The sequence below is a fragment of the Plutella xylostella genome, chromosome 23, assembly GCF_932276165.1.
Source record: "Plutella xylostella chromosome 23, ilPluXylo3.1, whole genome shotgun sequence".
Lineage (NCBI taxonomy): Eukaryota > Metazoa > Arthropoda > Insecta > Lepidoptera > Plutellidae > Plutella > Plutella xylostella.
The window spans coordinates 1426591-1453181 of NC_064003.1; the positions used below are offsets into that span (position 1 = coordinate 1426591).

General features: G+C 37.9%; 1 protein-coding gene and 1 long non-coding RNA gene across 5 annotated transcripts; one reads left to right on the forward strand and one right to left on the reverse strand.

The window, feature by feature from the left end:
• Positions 1-699: 699 nt before the first annotated feature.
• LOC105388865 (receptor expression-enhancing protein 1) lies at positions 700-26143 on the reverse strand. Of its 4 annotated transcripts, none has more exons than XM_048629652.1 (9): positions 25997-26143; positions 18541-18613; positions 17517-17714; positions 16646-16759; positions 12946-13091; positions 7358-7459; positions 6732-6870; positions 2904-2955; positions 700-908 (listed from the first exon to the last, which is right to left on the reverse strand). In XM_048629652.1, exons 1-9 carry the CDS (start codon positions 26026-26028, stop codon positions 871-873), a joined length of 894 nt encoding a protein of 297 aa, XP_048485609.1. In that variant the 5' UTR covers positions 26029-26143; the 3' UTR covers positions 700-870. The 4 variants fall into 4 exon arrangements, with proteins under 4 accessions (XP_048485609.1, XP_048485611.1, XP_048485610.1 ...); XM_048629654.1 differs by lacking the exon at positions 2904-2955 and adding an exon at positions 3252-3354; XM_048629653.1 differs by lacking the exon at positions 2904-2955.
• Positions 4081-5037, forward strand: LOC125490447. Its single transcript, XR_007267682.1, has 3 exons — positions 4081-4141; positions 4225-4414; positions 4595-5037. It is a non-coding gene; the product is annotated as an uncharacterized LOC125490447 (long non-coding RNA).
• Positions 26144-26591: the final 448 nt, after the last annotated feature.

Below are 26591 nucleotides of genomic sequence, written 5' to 3' on the forward strand. Positions count from 1 at the left end.
GCGACTATAATTTACTGTTCATGTTAAGTATATTTCGTTCTGATGATTTGATTAATTGCTCTCCTGTGAGGTCTATTTTTGAAATTAGGTTTTGATCATGATATATATTATAATGGATACGAAAGCTCATTAGGTATTTGTAACAAAAAGAAGTGAAGATATTACAATACAACGACTAGGTTTTTTTTCTAAGAACTATTTCACTAAAATAAATATTCATTAGAAAATAAATTTAACTATAGGTACCTAAAGTTTGAGTTAAAAGTTCACATTTGGCAAATTTTGGCAAAATTATAAATCACCAATGATTTTGATTTTTAATTACATTATAGGTAATGTTTATACTAGTTTGTGCAATAACTTAAAAAACTCTTAAATATTGGCTGCATTAAATATAATAATTAATATCACACCATTGATTTGCAAAAGTGTTTCGCATTGGCTTATATTCAGACAATAAGATATTGAAACCGTGTAATAGGTCCCTTAATAAAATTATTTAAATAGATAAATAATGTAAACATGTGATTGAGAATAACTATCTCATAAATAAACGTGCATTATATGCGCAAAGTGTGAAATATATTCGTAAGTATGCGATGCAATAAAAAAAAAACATTTAATGTTTTCTAAGCCAAAAATGTACATTAAAATTATCTATTGACTAACGCGTTATAAACATTCATGGCTATTTTTTTAGATCGTGTCAAGTCGATAAAATATTTATGTTTATTCAATATTGCATACCTACTCGTAATTTACCTATGATTTTCTCCTTCCTCTGTATGACCTACAGAAGTTTATTAGCCCAAAACTTTTAACTTTTAGAAACCAATATCCTACTGGGTTTTTCGTTTGCTAGTTGCTTTTTTAGCGCGAGGAATTGTGGCTGAAGCTGACAGGATTGCCTGAAAATAAAAGAAAAATGGTAAACAAATTTATAAAAAAGCCAAGCTGTGAATTAAAAGTATGTAGCAACACCAATGTTACAACATAAGAATGAATCATTCATTATACGATTATGAACGGTTCAATAGCTGTAAAATCTTGAAATCTTAATTATTCAAATATGTTCAATTTTGAGATGAATATCCAGTAACTTGGTGTTACCACATAATAATTATTTTTTTCTAGTAGAGGAGTGACCTACATCACAACACAATCTTAATTTTCCTTTGATTATTAAGTAGTTAGTATATAAAAATAAAATTAATACTTACTTACTTTTATATAAATATAATACAACATGTAAACAAAAATACACACAATAAAATATGATTAATATGATTAAACAACAACTTCTATTATTCCTACCACTAAGGAAAAATATAAATTTTTGAAATATAATAATATGTAGGGTTAATAATGAAAATGGGTGCAAGTTATAACTGTAATTAAAAAAAGAAAAAACAACAAATATTAGGTCATTTGTTACTTTCATGCTCGGCAAAAACGCGCACAAAAGCAAAACAAAATCAACATACGTTTCCCGTATAGCTTCGTTTTTTATGAGAAATGGACTCGGTTAATGAAACTTTCTTAGACATCAGTACTTTTACTTGGGCTCGGTATTTCTTGAGCTACAACTGTTATCTTATACTCTGGGTGGCTTTCAATCTTTGCCTCTATTAGTTTCTGCAAAGCATCACTCTTTTCCATTATATTGTGACCCATCACCTCACTTTCAACGTCGGATGATGCGTCTTTGAAACTTATTTGATCATCAGCTTTATTACTCAGCGATATTATTTGAGTATTAATTTCCTCCACCACGTCCAATACTTCTATGGTTTCTGCATCATCGAATTTCTCAATAATAGATGATCGTCTACTGACGTCATTGGATGAGACAGACGCACTATCCCTTTCTCCCTTAGATTTGCTGTCGTTTTTATGCCAAAAAGCCAGTTTACCGGGTAACTGCAAGAGTTTACCAATGGCGGCTTTGGGAAGTCTGTTAGGTGATTTCGATTTGTGTCGCCTTTTCTTTTCAGAAATCGGATTGACAACGAGACTGGTAGAAGCTACGACATCTTGTAAAGCTGAACTTGGCAGTGAGTTTACAATATCTACTAAGCTTTCTTTCGATTCTGTGGCGTGCAATTCACTAGGGGCAACATTCCCTTCGTCTTTTGTATCTACTATGTCAACCTTTGGCGGTGGTGGTGGTGCTTTGCCTTTCCCGTATCTTCCCCTTGGAGATTTTCTCCTGGTCTTTGGGGAATCTTCAGGTGTACCAAAAGATGCTTCGTCGTCGCTCTCAGCAGTTTCACTTTCGTAAAGAGATGCGTCTAAACTGGTCGTTTCGCAAGCGTCTTTGTTTTCGTCAATTGATTTAGTTATGTCTTCATTTACTTCAAGTTTCTTTGAATCAACTTGCTCAATAGTACTACAAATTACGTTTTCATCCGCAGTAGCAGTATTTATTTCGTCTATTTTCGATTCTTTGCTTTCCGACTCCTCTTTTATATCTTTATTTTGTATTTCCGGAGCTGACTCTGCAGCAGTTATTTCATTATTGCCACTGTCAAATACTTCTGGCTTCTTTTCTACATCATTATTGTTACTATCAATTTCATAAAACGGCTCGTCTGCCTCAGTATCAACTACAACGCTAACAGAACTTTCACTATCTGGCACAGCTTTTATTTCTATTTCAGTTTTTACTTCTATCACATCTTTGGTGCCTTTACTATCTATCTTTTCATCTACTAATTGAATAACTTCATTTAAATTTCCTTTCACCTCTGGTATTAGATTTTTAGTTGCTGTATTAGCGAATAGTGGGTTGTCGCCTAGGACTTGTACTATGCGCACTTGATCCCCGACATATTGATAGATGAAGGGTGGGTCTGAGTGAGACAGGAAGAGTGGGGATGGTACGTTCATAAGGGGGGGCATACTCGTGTACTCTAAATCGTCGTCAAGTAGTTCCTCGATGGTTACTTCGCTGCCCTTTAAATAGAAAAGTATTAAGTCTACTTCAAAATAAGTGTAAATGAGTATAACCTAATAAATGCGGCAAACAGACTTATAAGGAATAATAAATAGATATAGTAATGATAAATAGTAAATAAATAACACTTCATAGAAATATAGTATACGTATAACAGAAAATATAGTAAATAAAGTAATAAGTAATAAAATCTTCCTTCCTATGTAATTTATGTCTATCCTACGGATTATTTAAAATCAAAACATAATCAACTTCTGTAAGTACCTATATGTAATTCGTAATAACATGTTTATACCTTTAAAATATTTTCAAGAACTAGGTAGTTTTAATTATTCGTCTTCTGTTTCATAATTTAATTGGTTGTCTCCACTGTTAACTTCTACCGTACTATTCATTATCTGTAATGTAATTAGGTCCGTTTTATTTCCACTATCTACAGCTAATCGCGTATATGTATTATGTATACTCTACTAAATTCTACATTAGGCACATGTTATAAATACTATCTATTTGTTTTAGTTTATTTGATTCTGAAACTTGATCATATTTTTTTCAACAGTTCTAATAGTTGCTTTATTATATTTTTTAGCGTTTGGGCCTGAAGGACCAGAATAGGGGAAAAAAATGTCTCTTACTCTCTTCCTAAAATTACGTTTACGTTTTACATGACCAGCCACGGTCCCTACTCTAGAGCTAAAATTTTTGGTAAATTGTTCCTATTGTCACTGTTCTAAGAGCTTTTTTATTGTTCCTATGGTCGCGTCACTGCAATCATTTCAGAGATTTCTAATGGAAACGAATCGATTACGATGCACTAAACAGGACCTAAAATTGTAGCATTCATTTTTTTAGCCGGATTAGGCCTGAAGGACCAGTAGGCCTACTCTTGGCACGCAAGACGTAAATTCATATTGTGTTAAGATCGAACACAAGTTAATGGCAATTTCAAGTTAGATTTGGCACTCCCGACATGAATTGGCTCACAATCGTGTTCAGATCGTCTTGTGTTACAAATTGGTTCTAACTTGTGTTGTATGTGAGTCAATTTTGACAGTTACTCTGTGAAAGAATGAATGAAAACGAAAAAAAAAAAACAAATTGTCATTAAAATTCTTGTTGTCATGGCCGGTCGGTGGATTTTCATAATAAGTAACAACTTAAAAAGTTTTAAAAACCAATATTATGGTAAGTTGTTCAGTTACCAAACGTGTTAGAATCATCTGTATATCCACTATGATCATTATAATGAACCTAGTTTTTCCCCGCAGAGTTCCGCAACTCGGCCGTCATACCGCCAGACGAAATTACTTGTAGAAAGTTAGTAACCCTGGAATGGCCAGGGGTCTTCTTAAGACCGACCAAGGGAAGTTAAAATTATGAAAAAAATAACATCAATGGCCTCGACCTTAAATGCGCTCGGAGGGTCTTAAAAAGATGGACTCCGCTGATATGCCTAAAGTAAGTTAAAATCTTAAGTTTACTTTTCATTGTGTTATGACTAACAAATTAAAATCCCCGTAAGCTAACTTACCCCAAGATGACTTACAAATCTTACTTTACTTAACTGTTTTTTTCATATTAAGTAAGTACTGGAAAAAAAAAGTTTTTAAAACGTTAATGTGTATTTTTTTTTTTCAGACTGAGGCATTCCATGGTAAATGGCAGGATCATAACATACTTAATGTCGAGGTGCAGCATCCTGAACCCATCATACCCAGGCCTGAACTATCAAGCCGCTCAGCTCATTCTGCTGCCACCTCACAGCATAGATTCAGCCGCCGCAACCAAGTTGATGTAGAAGTAGACAGAGTGATGGCCATAGAGGAAAAGCAGGTAGAGGCCTAACTGCTGACAGCATGGGCTAATGCCCTAAAGCCTAAAGGGGACCTAGCAGAAGCTGTCCGTGATGGAGTCAATATCCTCATACAAATTGTGCAATAGTTATCAAGAAATAACAAAGTTAAGTCCATCTAGTCCCATAACCAGCGTTACTAGTTATGGGTATAGATGCTGTTGTGCAGTAGTAGATGATGTGATGATTTAAGTAGATTATATATTATTTTTCCTGTGACAAAAAATATTATTTTATATTAATACTTATCCTATGTCAAAGTATATGAACATTTTTCTTTTAAGAAATGTTAAATAATATTATAAAAAGTGTTCCTATGTTAATATGTTCCTTATATTATTAAGTTTGCAAGTATTTCAACAGTGGTGGTGAAATTATTATTCTACAAAAGTATGTCTGTATGATTATTATAAAGATAAAGAATTCTGAAACTTACATAATGTTTTTATTTTTAAATCTTTTTCATTAAGTACTGAAATATTTACAAGATACTATAGTATTTAGGCATGTAGATGTGCTGGAAGTGGTGGTTCATCTCCATAGTAAATGGTGGATCCTTCCACCAAACCGGGTGTTGTGGCTTAACGGACTGCTCTATTATATATTCTCTGCGGGGGTGTACGTACCTGCACCTGGCTATCTCGAATGGAACAATTGTACATATCCCTAACGTCTAAACTGCCTTCCTATGCATGGACCATTTCCTACCATGCTGGTCCACTGCGGGTTGGTGGGTTCACATTATAATCTAGATATTATGAAAACTCTAGGTTGCCACAATGTTTTCCTTCATCGTAAGAGAGATGGTATACATTTAACTTAGAAACCATGTAAATTGTAGCGCCAAACGAGCTATTCCCACCATACTGGTCCACTGCGGGATGATGGTTTCACATATTATCTAGATGTGCGAAATCTAGACATGCAGGTTGCCTCATGATGTTTTCCTTCATCGTAAGAGCGATGGTACACATTGTTACTTAAACTTCATGTACATTGTAGCGCCAAACGAGACATAATTCAGCTACTTTATTCACAAATCTCCACTCACAAATTGTTAGTTAATGTATTTGTTCTTGCCTAGATATCTTGTCTCACGAAGTTTTTCTTTATCGTAAGAGGGATAATATAGGTACATTTCACTTAAATCCTATGTAAATTGTTGTACCAAACGAGCCATTACATATGGGTTTCACATATTATCTAGATGTGCGAAATCTAGACATGCAGGTTGCCTTCACGATGTTTTCCTTTATCGTAAGAGCGATGGTACACATTGTACTTAAATTTCCTGTACATTCTAGCGCCAAACGAGCTATAATTTAACTATTTTATTCACAAATCTCCACTCAAAAGTTGTTTATTTGTTCTTGCCTAAATGACTTGCCTAAACACAAGAATGAACACAATAACATCTGTCAAAAAGGTTGTCAAGAGTGCCAATTCACAAGTTGGACTCGATTTTGATGGTTTTCGACGGAAAACCGCTCAATAGTTAAGACAAGATGGCGCCACCGTCGATTTCGAGAGTGCCAAATGGCGAGAAGGCAAGATGAAACCAATACATTGCGTGCCAAGAGTAGGGCTACAGAATGTGGATTAAAAATTATCCATCTAAAATAATGCTTGTGTTTTGTTACATGACCTGCCTCGGTACCTACTCTAGAGCTATAATTTTTCTAAATGGTTCCCATTGTCACTTAATTTCCCGTCCTATAAATGCATGAAGTATACAAAAGTATTCAGCAAACCTAACCGGATTGGGTCCGGAGGACTAGAATGCGGAATAAAAATGTGGCCTAAAATTACGTTTGTTTTTTGTTATCACCATGGTGCCTAACCTACCCTAGAGAATTTTGTTTTTGTAGATGGTTCCTATTGTCACTGTTTTTCTTTCTTATAAATGAATGATATTCAGCAGACCTCGGCGGCGGCGGGTCGCTTCACGCTGGTAGTTCTCGGTCGTGGGCGCGTGCGGCCCACTGACGCAGCACGGGTCAATGACCCACTGTTGTCTGCGCTGGAGTAGCCTGATGATATGTCTTCGGAGGACTTTATGTGGCTGTGGAGGGGAGAAAAGATGGGTTAGAGCATAGGTTCAGTGACACATTTTTTGTAAGAAATGTGGATATGTCTTCGGAGGACTGTATGTGGCTGTGGAAGGGATGGACGGGTTTAGGTTATACTTATACTTCTACATACTGTTATTTAGAATTTAACTATGATTTATACCATCGCTCTAACGGTGAAGGAAAAGGACCTGAGGAAAGCTGCATGTCTAGATTTAGCACGTCTAGATATGAGACCCCACTATAAGACCTGCGTGGTGGGTAATGGTACAAGTTTGGGAAGGCAGTTTAGGCCTTACGGGGATATGAGAAGAGCCAGGGGCATCTACCGTACCACCACGGACACATTTAAGCAGCGTCGCTCGCCTGTCAAACTTCTTTCAGATCCATACAAGTTACTTATGTCAGATTTGCGAGCGGCAAGCTGCTAATGGTTTGGTTATTGCTAATGTTCGGTGGTGGTAACCCCACAGATCTCACCTCAAGTCGGGCTCGTCGACGCGCGCTCGAACGTCGACATCGACCTCGGGGAAGTGCAGCGAGCGCGTCGACTCGGAAGCGCTGCGACGCGTGTTGTAGCCGCTGGAAGGGAGGAAAATAAATGGTTTATTATACACAAGCTGTTCCCGCGCGCTTCGCTTCGCCTTAAAAAGTTTTCCCGTGGGAATTCCGGGATAAAAAGTAGCCTATGTTCATTCCCAAGGTCTAGACCGTATGTATATCAAAATTCATTCAAATCCGTTCAGTAGTTTTGGCGTGAAAGAGTAATAGACAGACACAGTTACTTTCGCATTTATAATATTAGTAAGGATTTATGAATGAAAATAGCGGCCATTTTGGAATCTTTTGGCGCCGCCGTTCCAGAGACATGTCTCTCCCCACCCTCCAAGGGACCCATAAAACATTATTATACATCGTATCGTATCTTGAAAGAAGAACAATATGGCGGCCATATATAGATTCTTAAATTTATGAACGAATAAAAAACAGGATTTAGAGCGCGTCCTTTTGGACGAATAGCGTCGGCCACATCGGATAAAAATAATGTTTTCCTATATCTTTTAAATAATTTAAATTAATTAATTTCCTAACTCTTTGAAAATAACACACAAGGTAAGGTGCGTACAGAAAACTTGTCATCGTCCAGTACGTCTAGTACAGTAGGCCTACTCTTGGCACGCAAGACGTAAATTCATATTGTGTTAAGATCGAACACAAGTTTATGGCAATTTCAAGTTAGATTTGGCACTCCCGACATGAATTGGCTCACGATCGTGTTCTAATTCGAATTGGTTCTAACTTGTGTTGGATTGTGAGTCAATTTTGACAGTTACTCTGTGAAAGAATGAATGAAAACGAAAAAAAAAACAAATTGTCATTAAAATTCTTGCTGTCATGGCCGGTCGGTGGATTTTCATAATAAGTAACAACGTAAAAAGTTTAAAAACCAATATTATGGTAAGTTGTTCAGTTACCAAACGTGTTAGAATCATCTGTATATCCACTATGATCATTATAATGAACCTAGTTTTTCCCCACAGAGTTCCGCAACTCGGCCGTCGTACCGCCAGACGAAATTACTTGTAGAATATCTAGAAAGTTACCCAGGAATGGCCAGAGATCTTCTTAAGACCGACCTAGGGAAGTTAAAATTGTGAGAAAATAACATCAATGGCCTCGACCTTAAATGCAGTCGAAGGGTCTTGAAAAGATGGACGTAAAGTAAGTTGAAATCTTAAGTTTACTTTTCATTTTGTTATGACTACCAAATTAACATCCCCGTAAGCTAAAATCCCCCAAGATGACCCACTAATCATACTTCATTACTTCTTTTTAATATTAAGTATTGGAAAGAAAAACATTTTATTTTAAATGTTAGTTAATGTTTAATGTGTAATTATTTTTTTCAGACTGAGGACTGCCATGGTAAATGGCAGGATCATAACATACTTAAAGTTGAGGTGCAGCATCCTGAGCCCATCATACCCAGGCCTAAACTATCAAGCCGCTCAGCTCATCCTCACAGCACCTCACAGCATAGATCCAGCCGCCGCTACCAAGTTGATGTAGAAGTAGACAGATTGGTGGCCATAGAGGAAAAGCAGGGAGAGGCCGAACTGCTGACAGCATGGGGTAATGCCCTAAAGCCTAAAGAGGACCTTGCAGCAGCTGCCCGTGATGGAGTCAATATCCTCATAGAAATTGCGCAACAGTTATCAAGAAATACAAAGTTAAGTGCATCTAGACCCATAACCATCGTCACTAGTTATGTGTCCAGATGCTGTTGTGCAGTAGTGGATGATGTGATGATTTAAGTAGAAATTTATATTTTCTGTGACTAAAATATTATTTTATATTAGGTAATACCTATGTTGATTTAAATATATGAAGATTTTTGTTTTAAGAAATGTTGAATAATATTAGAAAAAGTGTTCCTATGTTAATATGTCCCTTACATATTATAAGTTTGTAATATTTCAACAGTGGTGGTGAAATTATTATTCTACAAAAGTATGTCTGTATTATTATAAAGATAAAGAATTCTGAAACTTCATATGTTTTTATTTTTAAATCTTTTTGATTATGTACTGAAATATTTACAAGGTACTATAATAATAATGTCCTCCTAGCCGAATTTCGGCCACGGCGGCCAATCTCAATTGAGATCAGCCATCTACGCAGGAGTAGATTATAGTGCCCAAGTGTGTGCGCAGTACACAGGAGCACTCTCTGTTCCATCACTCTCATACCCCAATGGGACGGATTGACCGACACGACTGGAGAGAGCTAGGCGCAGGACCGACTGCTTTACATGCCCATCCGACAGCATGGATCGTTTCACTGTTTCGGACATCAGGTGATCAGCCTTCTATGTCCTAACCAAACTTAGAACCACAATTTAGAAACACAAATTGATGGTCCCACCCGGGAATCGAACCCGGGACCTCTGGGTCATGAAGCGAAGCTTCTACCACTAGACCACAGAGGCAGTTATAGTTAGTTAAGGTACTATAGTATTTAGGCATGTAGCAGTGCTGGTAGAGGTGGTTCATCTCCATAGTAAATTGTGGATCCTCCCACCAATCCGGGTGTTGTGGCTTAACGGGCTGCTCTATTATATTCTCTGCGGGGGTGTAAGTACCTGCACCTGGCTTTCTCGAATGGAACCATTGTACATTTCCCTAACGTCTAAACTGCCTTCCTATGCATGGACCATTTCCCACCATGCTGGTCCACTGCGGGTTGGTGGGTTCACATTATAATCTAGATATGCAGGTTGCCACAATGTTTTCCTTCATCGTAAACGGGATGGTATACATTTAACTTAGAAACCATGTAAATTGTAGCACCAAACGAGCTATTCCCACCATACTGGTCCACTGCGGGATGATGGATTCACATATTATCTAGATGTGCGAAATCTAGATATGTAGGTTGCCTCACGAATGTTATCCTTCATCGTAAGTGCAATGGTATACATTGTTCCTTAAACTTCATGTACACTGTAGCGCCAAACAAGACATAATTCAGCTACTTTATTCACAAATCTCCACTCACAAATTGTTAGTTAATGTATTTGTTCTTGCCTAGATATCTTGTCTCACGAAGTTTTTCTTTATCGTAAGAGGGATAATATAGGTACATTTCACTAAATCCTATGTAAATTGTTGTGCCAAACGAGCCATTACATATGGGTTTCACATATTATCTAGATGTGCGAAATCTAGACATGCAGGTTGCCTCACGATGTTTTCCTTGATCGTAAGAGCGATGGTACACATTGTACTTAAATTTCCTGTACATTGTAGCGCCAAACGAGCTATAATTTAACTACTTTATTCACAAATCTCCACTCAAAAGTTGTTTATTTGTTCTTGCCTAAATGACTTGCCTAAACACAAGAATGAACACAATAACATCTGTCAAAAAGGTTGTCAAGAGTGCCAATTCCCAATTTGGACTCGATTTTGATGGTTTTCGACGGAAAACCGCTCAATAGTTAAGACAAGATGGCGCCACCGTCGATTTCGGGAGTGCCAAATGGCGAGAAGGCAAGATGAAACCAATACATTGCGTGCCAAGAGTAGGGCTACTGGTTTGATAATTTGTCGAAAACTATAGACTCGCATACAAAGTGGCGCGATAAAACAATTTTACATGTAATGCCGGCCAATTTCTAAACTTTATAATAACAATAAGTCACACCTCCTAGCAACATTCCTCCTAATAACCTGCGGTTCAGCCAGCACATCATCGGCTTCATCCACACTGCGCTCGTCTCTCGGCTCACACTCCGTCAGGTCCGACAGACTGTACGACTTGCGTAGTTGAACGGGGAGATAGCACTCTGACTAAGTAATAAGAGTAAGACTTACCTTCTAGCTATGTTCCTCCTGACATTTACTGTACTACCACAAAAAACTTTAAACACAGTTTAACTAGTGTTTAAAACGAAAATTGACAGATTTTGTAGGCGTTTAACAGCGCTAAACATCTGTTAAATACTGCCTAAGTTTTTGTGGTAAGGCCATTAGCTTCTATGTACAGTTACTACCCGGTTACTACAATCGTGCTTTATCAAGGTAGCGAAGTATAATACGGATTTATAGCGCTGACTATATTACACTCTTGCTATTTATCATCCTCAGTAACTACCGACGTCTTGTACAGGTTTGATAGTTTGTTGAAAATAGTTTACGTTTTCTCGCATACAAAGTGGCGCCTCTAGCGGACACTATCATGAAACTTTTGACAGAATTTCTAAACTTTACAATAAGAATAAGTCTTACCTCCTAGCAACATTCCTCCTAATAACTTGCGGTTCAGCCAGTACATCATAGGTAGAGAAGTGTTTAAAGCGCATTCTCTATTTGCTCTAAGGTGCGTCTAGAAATTTGGCATCGTCCATTAGGTACATAGTTTGTTGAAAACCATAAAAGTTATGTTTTCTGGCATAGAAAGTGGCGCCTCTAGCGGACACTATCGTGAAACTTTTGACAGATAACACAATCCCAAATGCTTCAGAATAAGAACAAGACGTACCTCCTAGCAACATTCCTCCTAACAAGGTGCGGTTCAGGCAGCACATCATCGGCTTCGTCCCCGCGCCCGTCCCTCGGCTCAAACTCCGTCAGCTCCGACAGACTGTACGACTTGCGCAGTTGTTGCACGGGGAGATAGCACTCTGACTAACTAATAAGAAGAAGACTTACCTTCTAGCAATGTTCCTTCTGACATTAGCTGCAAATTACGTATAGATACTACTACCCGGTTACTATTAGCTTTGTCAAGGTAGTTTATAGCGCATTCTCTAAGGTGCGTCTAGAAATTTGGCATCGTTCAGTAGCTACATAGTTTGTCGAAAATTATTATAAAAATTGACGTTTTCTCGCATACAAAGTGGCGCCTCTAGCGGAAACTATCATGACACTTTTTACAGATTGCTATTTCTGAATTTTAGAATAAACATAAGACTCACCTCCTAGCAACATTCCTCCTAATAACGTGCGGTTCAGTCAGCACATCACCGGCTTCGTCCACGCGCCCGTCCCTCGGCTCACACTCCGCCAGCTCCGACAGACTGTACGACTTGCGTAGCTGTTGCACGGGGAGATAGCACTCCGACTAACTAATAAGAAGAAGACTTACCTTCTAGTTATGTTTCTCCTGACATTTATTGTACTACCATAAAAAACTTTAAACACAGTTTAACTAGTGTTTAAAACGAAAATTGACAGATTTTGTAGGCGTTTGACAGCGCTAAACATCTGTTAAATACTGTCTAAGTTTTTGTGGTAAGGCCATTAGCTTCCATGTACAGTTACTACCCGGTTAATACAGTCGCGCTTTATCAAGGTAGCGAAGTATAATACGGGTTTATAGCGCTGACTATATTACACACTCGCTATTTATCATCCTCCAGTAACTACGTCTTTTACAGGTTTGATAGTTAGGTAGATAGGTTGGAAACTATAAAAGCTTACGTTTTCTCGCAAACAAAGTGGGGCCTCTAGCGGACACTATCATGAAACTTTTGACAGATACTGAATTTAAAGAATAACACTTACCTCCTAGCAACATTCCTCCTAATAACTTGCGGTTCAGCCAGCACATCATCGGCTTCATCAACGCCGCGCTCGTCTCTCGGCTCACACTCCGTCAGGTCCGACAGGCTGTACGACTTGCGTAGTTGTTGAACTAGCCCGCCGCCGCCCTAGGGAGTGGAATAGGTGGTTATTGTGGTGGGAGAAATAAGGAATTTAAGAATAATTTATTTGTACCACGTACAGTTCCCCAAAATTGATAATGCACATAGAAATCTTCGTCATTGTTCGGCAACGGTCGTATTCCCGAGCGTTAGAAAACTTTTATGTATTTAGAGTGGTTAAGTGCATTTTCTTCATGAAATTTTAGTAGAATTATGTAATTGGTGCTAAAAGAGATAATTGATTTATCAGTAACGAAATTTGATTCGATAATTCATAATATTCCATAATATTAAAATTTACTTCGAAAATGTTACAGTAGGTACTTTTCAAGTGTCTTACTGAAGCTGATGTAAAGATGGATGAAAGAAGGTTTGAATAACACAAGGTTTATATTAAGGAGAAATGGATTTCAAACACAGGTTTACATTAAAAAATTTAAATCTCAGTTAAAAAGTATTTACAGCACTGATTATTTCACATTAATAAAAATGTTTACATTAAAATCTCAGTTCAAAAGTATTTACAGCGCTGATCATTCACAATAATATTACAATTACAAACTTGGCCTTTGGGTGTGGCTTTATTGGCAAAGTGAAGTCTATCAATGTGACGTATATTTTATTCTTAAATGTGCCTCATAATATGGCGTCGTCAAAAATAATTAAAGTAGAAATTAAATTCACATTTGAAAAAAATAACAAGAACGATGTGTAATTGCAGCTCTTTATAATTCCACAAAAGTATTATTGATCTTGACCTTGAGACCTTTGACTGATCGGTGACAGCCACCGACCGCCCAAATTGTTTTCGATTATGTGTCACATGATATTGACTACTATTTCTTTCAAACAAGAATCAAAATGCAAGTGCTTTGTTTAAGGCTCGACGATTCAATGATTCGGGTGTTTCCGGGAATACGACAGTTTGCGAAGATTTGCATGCGCATTATTAATATGGGAGAACTGTACGTAGCGCTACGGTAAAGGAAAACATTGTGAGGAAAAATAGATTTGTACCCTGAATGCATTGAAGTTACTCATTCAAAAACGGCGATACGACTCGCGACTTATCACGTGATTTTAAGAATGTAACTCGTTGAATTGGATAGATCTGGTAAATAGTATCATCCGTAATTAACTCAAGAATGGACTATTTCATTTTTAGTTAAAACCAATATCCGGGTCACTTTAGCAATTATTAAAATATTACTTCATGTTAGAAGATTTTGTTAGGGCCTTTAAATGTTAGACTGTAACGTAATTAATAAATAAGTAGTAAAAATGTATACTCACTTGTTCATCCAAAGACCTATAGTCAGGATTAGTGTTGTTTAAACTTAGTCAAAGCTAACTGTGTGAAAGCGCATGCAAAATTATTGAACTAACATCTAACAATTACACTTTCTATGCAAATAAAAATAACAACAATATAAACAGAAATTATGAATGAAACAATTGGAGATATTACATAAAAATATTACGCATTTATTTAGAAGTTACCAGAACACGTAAAAATAGGAGTTACAAGCTAAATCAGTCACACGTTTACTATATCTAGGGAACATCAACATTCATAGAGTAATAACTTTTAAGTCTCGCATTCATTTCTATAACATATTATATTAACATTACAAACTTATTATGCTAGCTTTAAATGTACTATGAATGTGACAGAAAGTTCATAATTGTGCTAAGTAACTTAATACAAAACTTCAATATAAGAAACTAAGTTAACTAAGCATTTCAATAGCGCAATAAAAAATATGGCAATAAATCGAAGGTAGTAATTTCCACTCTCTCTTGTTAAAAGAGTGAAAGCAAATTACTTCTATCGTATCCTGCATTGATAAACTATTCTAAAACCACACATACTGATACAAAGTGCGTTGCGAAATTAAAAATCTTATTTAAAAAAAAACATAATTTGAGCAACGAAAAAACAGGAGTATTTGGCTTACGAATTGCATTTCATCAGTCAGTTAAATAAACTTGTAAGGACCCGCTACATCAATTTCTAACTGGATAGAACAAAATACAAGATTAAAATGAAAATATCCTAAGCATCACAGTACGGCGTTTTAGTCTGGATATTAATAAACTATCCCCATCCGTTTTCAGCTCTTCGCATTTGAATTAAGACACATAGTCCTTACGTATCATAATTTAAATTCGAAATCCAGATCACAGATTTGGATCGCATATCAACATCCGCCATTATCAGACACTCAATCGGCGACTATCTCTGTCTTCTCCACTTCTTTAGCGGCCTGGCTCCTCGTCCTACGGCCTCTAGATCTGCTTCTGGGCTTTTTCTCTTTCACAACTCTTTCCCTCTTGCGCACAACATTGCCTCTACTCCTGGCCGAAGTCTCATGTGGCTCGTAATCAGGATCATGCGGATCTCCAATAGCCATATTATCATCATCATCTACATCTATTAGTTCAGTTATCCGTGGTTCCGTAGCTTGGTATTGGAAATTCTCGTAGTGTTGAGGGTAATCTGTGACGTCATTGCCTTCGATGGCTCGCCGCACTAAGTTTTCTCGTTCCGCCGTCGGTAAGTTGAAGTTCTGCGCAAAGCGGGCGTAGGGACGGGACGGGGGAGGGATTAGGGAAGCGTGTTAATAAAATCAAAGTAAAAAAAAAACCAGTGATATTAAAAGCGTGGTCAGATTCAAACGTGGCGTGTGCGGCATGCTGCGGTTGTCTGTCGCTACGGGAATTGTATGTGTAGTGAATATACATAACGAAGGAAATACAGCCTGTGACATATTTTACTGTTGCGATTTATATACTGCACTGAACTGTTAGCATGTACAAAGTAGAATTTGTTTTAAATTTAAAAGCTGGTGCTATAACCGAAAACCGATCGTTGTAATACAGCTCTTTGTGTCACCTTACACTGATTTCAGACACTTGTTGTCTGTTTTCACGTGAGTGAGACAAAACACGAAACAGATAATAAGTATGCTATTTGGAATAGCATAGTTCAATGAATATAGCTAAGCAATTTGATATAGCCGAAAGAGTGGTTTCTAATTTCAAAACAACCTATAAGGCGCTTTATAATGTCAAAAGGTTACATGAATACGCAATAGTTACAGTATTTATACGTCACAGTCTGGCTCGCGTCTACAGAATGATTACAATCGTAGTTATTTACAACAGATGCTAACAAACATGCCACACACTTGCCTTTGTTTACAAATTACTGCTAAAAACAATGATTAAGCAAATTATAAAAAGGGATTTCATGACTAAGTCCACCTTAACCTTGTTGGAAAATTATTTTATGTACGCTGAAATAAGATCTTCTACGTAATAAATACATAAAAAGGCTGAATTGTAGTTTTCTACAAAACTATGTACTAATGAGGTAAATACTTTATTATGTCATAAACAGCGCAGCGTTTACATAACGACCACATCTACGATAAAAACTACTTCGAAAATAAAAATCTAAAGAATCTTACTTCAGCGCAAATCTATTGAAAAAGCGTGCTATTAAATACGCTATTACAATATCTAAAGCTAGCTCGATAGGGTTGTCACACGCCTACCTTGATGGCAGTCTGCATGATGACCGTGGTCGCATAGTTGACTCCTTTAGTGCCCAGGTTCAGGACTGTGTGGTAACCCTGGTCCTTCGCTTTGGCTATGTATTCATCTATTTCCTGTAAAAGAGAAAATAAGGGGTTATAATAATTTTATTATGAATGGTAAATGTATTTTCTGTTCCAGTTTCAGTCCTAAGTGTTTGTTCCTTTAAAAGTTAAAATGTGCTAGTGTGATTGTTATGTTTTTATTTGCAAATTTTTCACACGCCTTAATCTATTATTTACCTTTCATGATAAACACGTTTTACGATAAGCATGATAACAGGGTTCACGGCCAAACATAGAGGTGAATGACTCGACACACATCGCAATCAAGCCAAGCTGTTCACACCAATTCGAGTCCATTACTGCCACTTTACGTGGCAATGTTAAGTCCTTCACAGGATAACAAGAGTGATAATGTAACCTTGTACGCTACTTTAAAGTTATGCATTCTTCGCTCAAAATAAGGGCATAAATCCCTCGAAGAATCTTAGTCAAGAACCTAATACCGCATCAGTTTTTTCTGTTATTGACATTCTGTCCTAACCTGATTGGAGGTTGAATGTCACCCGGAATTGTTTGTGACATTGGTCATCAAATATAGACGCCAGATGAAGAAAGGGAGGTATCAAGACATAAAACCTGTCCAAAATAGATACCGGACGAAATGGTTTCTGTCCAGAAATCCCTAGTTTGCTAACTTTGCTGCTTATGATGACGCATCCTAAAAGTCCAGAGGCAATCAGAAAATTTGCCGCATTTCCAGAACATTACACGCTTCTTGGTGCCTTCTGCTCCTGCAAAAGTCCTTATTCCCTGGTCTAACCCTCACCTGCTCGCGGCGACACAGCGCGGGGTGCACGAACTTGCGGTACAAGATGGAGGAGCCCTTGGTGGCGGGCGACAGCAGCCACAGCACCAGCACTATCTTCACCTCGTAGTAGAACGGGAACCACGAGAGGAACACGTCCGTGAATGTCTCTGTGCACGTGAATAGGGCGAACACTATCCAGTACATCATCCATTTTACCTGGAAGCGGAAGAAAAGGAATGGTGAGTTGAATGCGTAGTTTATCGTCAAAAGCCAAGTATTGTCAGCTGCTGGACTTAGATCTTTACAAGAATGAGGAAGCCCAAGTTCATTGTTGTGTTGTTATGCTCATTGGGAGGTGCCTAACCCAAAATTACTACTACAAATAAATGACTTTTGGTATTTTTCAGGCGCAAACAATGTTGTTGAATATTGGCATAGAGATAGATTGGACCTTAGAGACATAGGCAACTTTTCATCTTAAGATTTCCTATGGGAAAACCTTTAAGCTGAGCTCCCGAGCAAAAGGTAGTAAGATAATAACGGCATGCGATTGGAAAATCACAATCTTCGGCTTGATTTCGTCTAAAACCAACTAAACAGTTGTATAAACATTGATAGCCAAACATATTTTTTACTGTTACGTACTAATTTGCAAACAATATAGACTTCTATGCTCGAACTATTATTGTATTTAGCATACGGACGTCATTATCCGTGTCACAAAAACACACATATGACTGGCCTGCCGCAGCGTAAATGTTGTACCGTTATTTATTTTTCCTGTCAAGTGCATGAACCATGGAATATGGCATGGCTTACATAACATATCAAACCACACACAGTGTTCATGGCATTGTTTACTAGGGGAGCTATACAAAGATAAATCTCTGTAATGAACAAATTAGCTACGTCCAGGAAACTAGATAAAGGACGGCGCCGGAACTGAAGCGTTGCAGGTTAACTTGAGCGTGCACTTATTCAAGGCCAACCAAACACGATACACCACAACAATCTAAACTAGAATCTACGTCAGTATACTCACGTATTCTTTCAGGTTCTTTGTCCGCACGGCTTTATAGGATGCGTACGCCGGGTACAGAGTGCCGAATACCAATCTGCAAAACGGATACACCAGCAGGTAAGTGATCATGTTGGGGGCGAGAAGTCCGATCAGCACGGATATGAGACCGAAGTTTCCGAACGTGACACTAGGGATGCATTTGCTTAGAGCCACCGCGAGGTTGATTACTAGACGAGTGAAGACGCTGCCTCTCGATTGGTCGAGAGGGGCGTCATGGTGTGCTGCGGGGTCGTATCGGACGAGCTGGTTGGTTGGAGGGTCGGCGCGTGTGTTGTTGGCCTCGAGGCGGCTGACAATGAGCCGCACGCTGGTGAGACCGAGGCTCAGAGGACGCCGGTCACGGTCGCCGCGTCGACCACAATCCATGAAGTCGCCGGCATCGAGTCTGCTCCACACTCGCGTCAGTTGTGTCGACACTGCACGTCGGCCCGAGCGCGCTCAACATGTGCAAATGAATAATGTTTGTGTTATGCGCACGCGTCGCTACGAAACATCTGCGAATCTCCGATCAATTCTCGTAAGCCGAAGAGCATATTTGGCGTGTCTTTTGATCAGGAACAGAGTCGCCTTTTTAAATCCCATGCGCAATCGACCGTGATTCACAGTATGTTATGTTTAATTGCTCAACACTAAATCGGCAAATAATTAACAGTGGACCATTTCCGTTACACAACTTTTTATTTCACCAGAAGTAAACGAACCGAGTCCAATTCTTAACAATTTGTAATGGCATACACAATTAACTGTTTAGATTTTCTTATCCTAGAATAGGCAGTTTGCACAATACGTCTCTATTGTGTTAAATTGAAGCTGTCATCAAATATACATTAGATATAACTGTACTGCGTACACGAATACACTACCACAAAACAACGAAAAATGACCACATTGTGACATGAATTCCATTCCAGGGTTGTTAAATTTCAATGGTCATCATTATTAACCAAGCTAAAATCATTCATGTTCATTTCAATTATCACTGTATCATATTGCTTAGTTTCTAAATGCATTTTTCCTGTCACGAGGTTTTAGTTGAAAGCGCGATTGACTGTTGATTGGCGGTGAATTAAGTATTTTCAGCAAATCCGGCAAATTGGTGTAGCCACACGGCGGAACAATATAACGAGTTATTTGGAATAATCAACTTTTATCGTTTCTGTACGTTTTACAGTAGCATATAACATAGGGTGATAGGGTATATTTTTATGTAGCTAGCCAAAGTCGCATTTTAAATTGACTGGACATTATCATGACCACTGATTCTTGGTGACATAAAATATGCATCGAACATGTTTCATTGCCAAGAACTGTGCAATATAATAGAATATCCATGTGTCTACGATTTATAAACAGTGGTAAGATTAATCGTTTGCTCTGATTAATATATCAACATACGAATTATATTTTATGATCATTACAGACGAATGGCTAGAAGATTAATGATAGATGGCAAGCAATGGGCGCTTCATAGCGAAAGTTTGCAACTTGTATAGTCTAAACAAAGAGAAGAGCAAAAAGACAACAGCATCATAGCAATACGCCGGACGGAGCTGAGCAAAAGACCAATATCCACCGTCCAGATTGTCTGACAGCGCCTAAGCAAGGCGTTTAAATATCACCACTACAACTTGGCCTACCCTTTCCCCCTGGACTGGCTGTGATAGCGAACAATATAAGGTCATAAGGTGCACATCTGCAGACCAATGTTTAATGGACGTATTTATAAATAAACCAGACAATTGCTTGGCATATGCAATGCAGTAGTATAGCTTTGTCTTTGTCTGTAATAGCATGCGCGTTCGCAGCTGTATGTATCATATTTTACAGATCGGAACAATCACGCATTGTACACGTAATTAACATCGTTTTGCGGTTGTTTAACAACTTCTTGTTGTTTGTTATTTATAGTAATTATCAGTATTTATATTGTTTTTGCACCTGTTTAGACCATAGTGTGAGGAAGCACTTGATATAGTAATGAGAGGGATCGTTACCGGGATATTACGTTTGCATTTTAATCTAGAAATATGGATCAAAGTCAAAATGACTAGGTACCTTTCTACCATTACTAGAATACTTAGCAAACGAAAAAGAAATTCTCACAGTTACACCTGTTTTATTCTATAATTATGGTTTAACTCCATCCCAAGACTGTATTAAGAAATAGTTTAGCGGTACGAACACATGTGCCCCATTTATGCTGTTTCGCAACCGCACTGTCCGAAATAAAACCACAGTGTAAACGGTGTTCGCCATTTTAATGTGGCTTCCTGCTTGCTCACTGGTGACCCAAAAGGAAACGTTATTTGAGATCCTGAAAGATGCATAATTTATGTATTTCGTTTGCACATAATATACTTTATTGTATACCTACATACATGTTTGAAGTAGGTATTATTTTATCACGCAAACCGTAATAGATAAGATAACGCAACTCTAGAAAACCCATTAGATAATATTTCTACGATAATTATGTCTGCTAATACTCAAAATACCTATGAACGTTATCCTCAATCATGTGGTACAACTCTGTGTGCAAGTAAGCGACTTTTCAATTGCGACGATACTTTTCTATTGTATAATAAGGGACAGCAAAGAAGTCTAAACTCCCTCAAACCCTGCTTAGAGCTGAGGTGCAGTATAAAATATGGGTCAAGAAACTCGGAACCAGCTCTTCATACAAGAAACTGATCCTCTTCAGGCTATACCGGTTTTGTTACGACTTGTCCGGTAACAAGTGGATTGGGAGAGTATCGTATTCCTTGCTATACATAAGGATATAATGTTTAGAAAGTTGTTATGTGTCAGCCCACGCATCTTTTCTCGTTTTATTTATTTATTTTTGTTCTATATTAAACTTTACAGTGGACCCAGTCCGCCTACGTTATTCGTTGAAAGCTAGAGACATAAAACACTTATTGACATTTACTTAACTAAAATGGCATAATAAGGATGTAAATTACTAGTACAGCGACCTAAATAAGAAGGTACCAAAACGGACTCAATTATCCACCAGTCTGGTAAGTTTGGTAATCTTATCGACTGAGTCACTGGGTATTCCTGGCTGCTTTCATAAACAAATCAAGTACTTTTCATAGCGTAACCACTATTTCGAATCTATTTTACATCCATTCAAGCAGCACCAAATCGTTGGTTATTTTCCATCTCATATACTTTGGCAAATGAAACATTTTCCTAAATAAGGACTTTCGGTTAGTTATATCAATGTTTCATTTAGTTAAATTCACAGGCTACATCAAGGGATCCAGTTGTGATCTGGTAACCATTAAAAGCTATACATAACCTAACACATAGATGAAAGATTCAAAGATTGCGAACCCCAATCACGTATCTCATTAGAAGCCTTCCGGTCAGTAGCTGCAGTAGGCGTTCATTATTCCACGCTCACAGTATGTGATCGTAATACCAACAGGAGCATGTCATGTCAAGCCACAATACCAACCTGTGGTTTAGCGGTAGATTATAGACGACGCAAAAGTTCAGCGACCTATAATGCAAGCCTATTACTCAAACTTATGAGCCTCGAAATGCAACTGTGCAACTAGGTAATCGATTTTACCATGCCAAGCGAATGCAATGCTTTTCTGAATTTCCGGCTAGTCTAAAACAAAAGGTCGATGTTGTTCCTGGTTCCTAGACTTCCTAGACATGTACAAATGATATGTTTCTTATTGTTTTGTGAAACGCACACACATAAACGAGTACAGTTAGCTCCAAATATGGGTGCGCGTGCGGTTCTTATGCGGCTAGCCAGGGTCGGCGTAGCACTCGGCGAAGCGTGAACATTTAGTTCACTAGTTTATTGTTACATACAATATGCTAAGATTTATTTTTTACTTATCTAGAAACGTTTTTGCTAGCTAGCCCTTCGACACCATGCGTTTATTTTGGACTTTAACCAATCGTTTTTGTGGCGTTCCATGGAAGAGTTCAATATCTAGCTGAGGACGATTATTGGCTGATCATTGTTGATAAACCTAGCAAGATTTTTCCATTCACGAATAAATGTCCAACCATTTCAATTCCTCGTCCATGGACCTTTATTGTTTTTTAAAGTATAAACCGGGTCGTACCACGATCGATAAAACGCACGTCCGCGACTTAGCAACCGCCAGTTGATGTAACAATCAGTGATGCGAGACAAACAAATATACATTTTAAATGAGGGCTCGATACGTAGCTTTAGCGGTAAATATTCTGTATTTACCAAAAACTACTTTAGAAAACGGAAACCCTATAATAGGACATAAAAAACTGGTGCCATATTTGTACGCCGATAGCCAAAAAAACACTTGATTTATGATACAAAAACAAGGCCAAGTTGGAAATGAAAACACGCTGGCTTTAAATGGTGAAGCCTTGAAAGACTTTTGGACTTGGCTTTACTGTCAAACGCAAGGTTAGGTACAAAGGTACGCCTACGGGATGTCTGCTAAATGACCCATCTCCTGGTTAACCTCGTGTTCATCTCAGTTCTAGGTACTTAGTATACAGTCATACCAAAGTGTGTACGTATAAATCTGCGTGGGAGACAGCATGACATTTCTCACACTACCTCTTAAGGGGTAGGCAGAGGTGTATAGCTGCACACGCTATGCATGGTAGGTATTGCTATGTTTAGTCCCAATGTATGTAACAGGAATAGAGCTAATCACCATGGACAGTAAAGACATAATTATTGAACCTTTCCAAGACAAAACACTGAAGGGACATCTTGCCTTGGACCACTAACTTACAGAATACCACAACACATCATCAAGAGAATGACAATGCCATAAGAACGAAATACTTAGAGGACAATGGGAGGCATTCCATCATAGGGATAGGAAAGGAACGCATATCGAATGCCTCCAATGACACGGCGAAAGAATGTCCCCTGCTTACAGGAATTTCCTTCAACTATCCAGACATATTTTCACTTGCTACTGCCTTCTGCTCGCCTGGTACATCGCCTGTCGATTCGCGTGCCTAAACTGCCTAACATAGCCGGTGCATAACTAAGGAGAAAATACGTCAATTTTGTTACAGCACGAAGCAAACTTCACGTACAATGTCGGTGCCCGGTTAATTACGCCGGCTATTTTCGGAGCTAACCTACTAGACGTATCCGAATAATAGTTGCACAGCGAATATGACTCGGTTTCACTTTACTGCATGGTTGGATGTTTTATTTCACTGAACATAAAATAGGTGGAATAGTTGTTGTTCTAAACTTTCTTAAACCACCCAGAGCGTGTTAACGACCGTCTAACCCGGGGGCAATCCAAAATAAACACAGAATAGATATTCATTCTATAATTACATTATTTCACAGATACTTCAGAAGCAATCGTTGACATCGTTATATATAAACTACTACAAAGTGATTCTCATAGTAAATTGTAATGCGAATTTGTATAGGCTCTCTCGAGGACATTGTAATATTATGACTGCAACGGCACAACGTCAGCGGTAAAACTGGGTAAAGGTGCGTGTATTTAAGTCGAGGTTGCGCCTAAAAAGGTAAGACCGGCGAACCCATTACACACATGAGAGTCAAGGCACACGAGCCCGGCGACACGGCAGATTGAGCGCACTCGGATCGGAACCAAACAAATGATAATCACTGACAAACACAACAGTCCATCAATGAATCACAGAACAGTTAAGTGTCAACGCACTTCACTTAAGTTGTATGATGCGCGGGCGCAAGACGGTTGCGCCGTCGACTGAAGCTTCGCCCCGATTCGTTGGGCCTGGGGCGAACGCCCGCTTCCTGACGAAAATAGCGCCGGCAGCATGCACCGGGAACCCCTGCTGACAAACGCCAGCCAATCCAAGAAACGCAATCCTTTGTTTTCAATTTCTCTCCGTGTGACGTCACAAAAGCTTCGATACACGCTTTGTGGTATGAATTCTTCAGCTGCAGAATTTATACGTCGAAAGTCGTAAGCCAATTAAAATTGAAAAAGTTAATTAATTTGATTGGAAATGTAACATTTCTCCAAGACGTCCAGACAATGTCTGAAGGTGAAAACAAGACTAAAATGCCAAATGCATGGATTTACAGTGCCAAATATCTGGATTGGTGGGCGAGATCGAAACAGAGAAGATGGCACGCTGCCAAATGTATTACAAACACTGGCACATTTATCTGACACTGCTAATTGCTTTTATTTAAGTACAATTCAAAATTATTACTGTATAATTCAAATTCTTTGGCACTTTTGTGTAACGGCTTTGTGTCTGAACAAGGTATGGATATTTTTATTTCGTAACCAATATTGATTATGATGCAATAATCTCTTGAAAGTTTAATGTAGACGTAACAGAAAATATATAGCAAAATACCTCTTTAAGACAGTAATACTCATTTAATGCAATTCTGGTCCCGGCAACCTATTTAGACATTCAACACAATACATTTTTACTACATAGATTTAAAGTCCCATTGACACCAATAAAAGATTAAGATTATTATGTCTGTTACGTCTACCTTTGTATGTGATCATGATCAATATATCCAAAACACTGAATTAAATTCTTCCAAACTTGACAGTGTTCTATGTCCACTTTGTTGTATTTGTATGGGCTCTGTTTAATGAAGACTTTAAGAGCTTCATAAATTTAATCTTAAATGAAGAAAATATTTAGGAGTACTTGTAAAGCATTTAGTATTGTTTTATCATTGCATCGGGATATCTTGCAAGTAATTTTGAAATTTATAATAAACACATGCATGGTGTGGTCTATTACGAATCTTAAACAAGTTAGTTAGTAAGTAATTTATCTTGCTACCTGGAAAAATTTAGCCAAGTCAGTACAAAAGAGCTGTTGGAAATTTATCCTGGCAGGGTCACCATGTACGGAGGTCTGACCAGTCAGACAAGTGATGGCAAAGTACCTATCTCTATTTGTAGTACCTAGTATCAGATTGCGGAACTTATAATTATGTATAGACTGCAAAACGTGTTGCCACAGAAAAGATCAAACTATTAGATTCTTCAGCTTCATTAGGAAAATTCACCGAGTCCTGTCGCATATCGACAATCTGACCATTCCAGTAATGGAACATGTAGACCGATGTATACAGTGATCAAACATAGTATAACAGCCATCCTTCTTCTGGCAGGGTAAACAAAATATTATAGAACAAAGCTGTGAAAACTGAAGGAATCACGTTACCGTTTTAAATGGCAGTAGGTAAATATATAAATTAATGTCTGTAAAATTACGATTTCTTCCTAGTTATTAAACCATCGCGGATATCGCGGTAGTCAAGCAAATGCACCAATAAATTTGATTAAAAAAATCATCATAAATCCATTATTATTATTTTGACGTTAGCACAAAGAAAAACTGTATTTTCAATTTAATATTAACAGATAGGAAAAAGTTAATCCGAAAAAATACTCACATTACCAATCGGGATATTATTGAGGATATCATATTAAATACAGCACATGCAAAATTCACTCAAAGAAACTCGAAAATAAACATGACAAAACACAACCACTCAGCAGTAAGTCTAATCCGCCATATTGGATTCAAAACTGATGTTTTGATCACGTGACCGCAAAATCAATATGGCCGTGCTGTGTTGAAAAATCAATGCAATACTTTATTATTATTCTGAGGTCTGCCTAATAATATGCATTGTATTTTGAATCGATTATAAATCCTTCCACTTATAAAAAAATAATAAATATTTTATAAAGCAGTTGAGTCGATCGAAGGAAGTGTCATTCATCCACTCAAGAAGGTAAGAGGGATGGAAGTAATAGGTACTTAGCTATTACTTCCATGGTAAGAGGGCAGAGTAGTGACAGCAGCAGTTACTTTATCATCTTATAATCCATCTATCCACCAACAAAAAGGTCCAGTTTGCTGTACGTTCGATTATACAAAGTGTCTCAAAAACTTACGTAGCTGGGAATGAGAGAAGTTAATATAGCTGGCCACCACAAGGGTCACCAGAAAAAATGAAAATAAATAAAACCCGGTCTGAATAT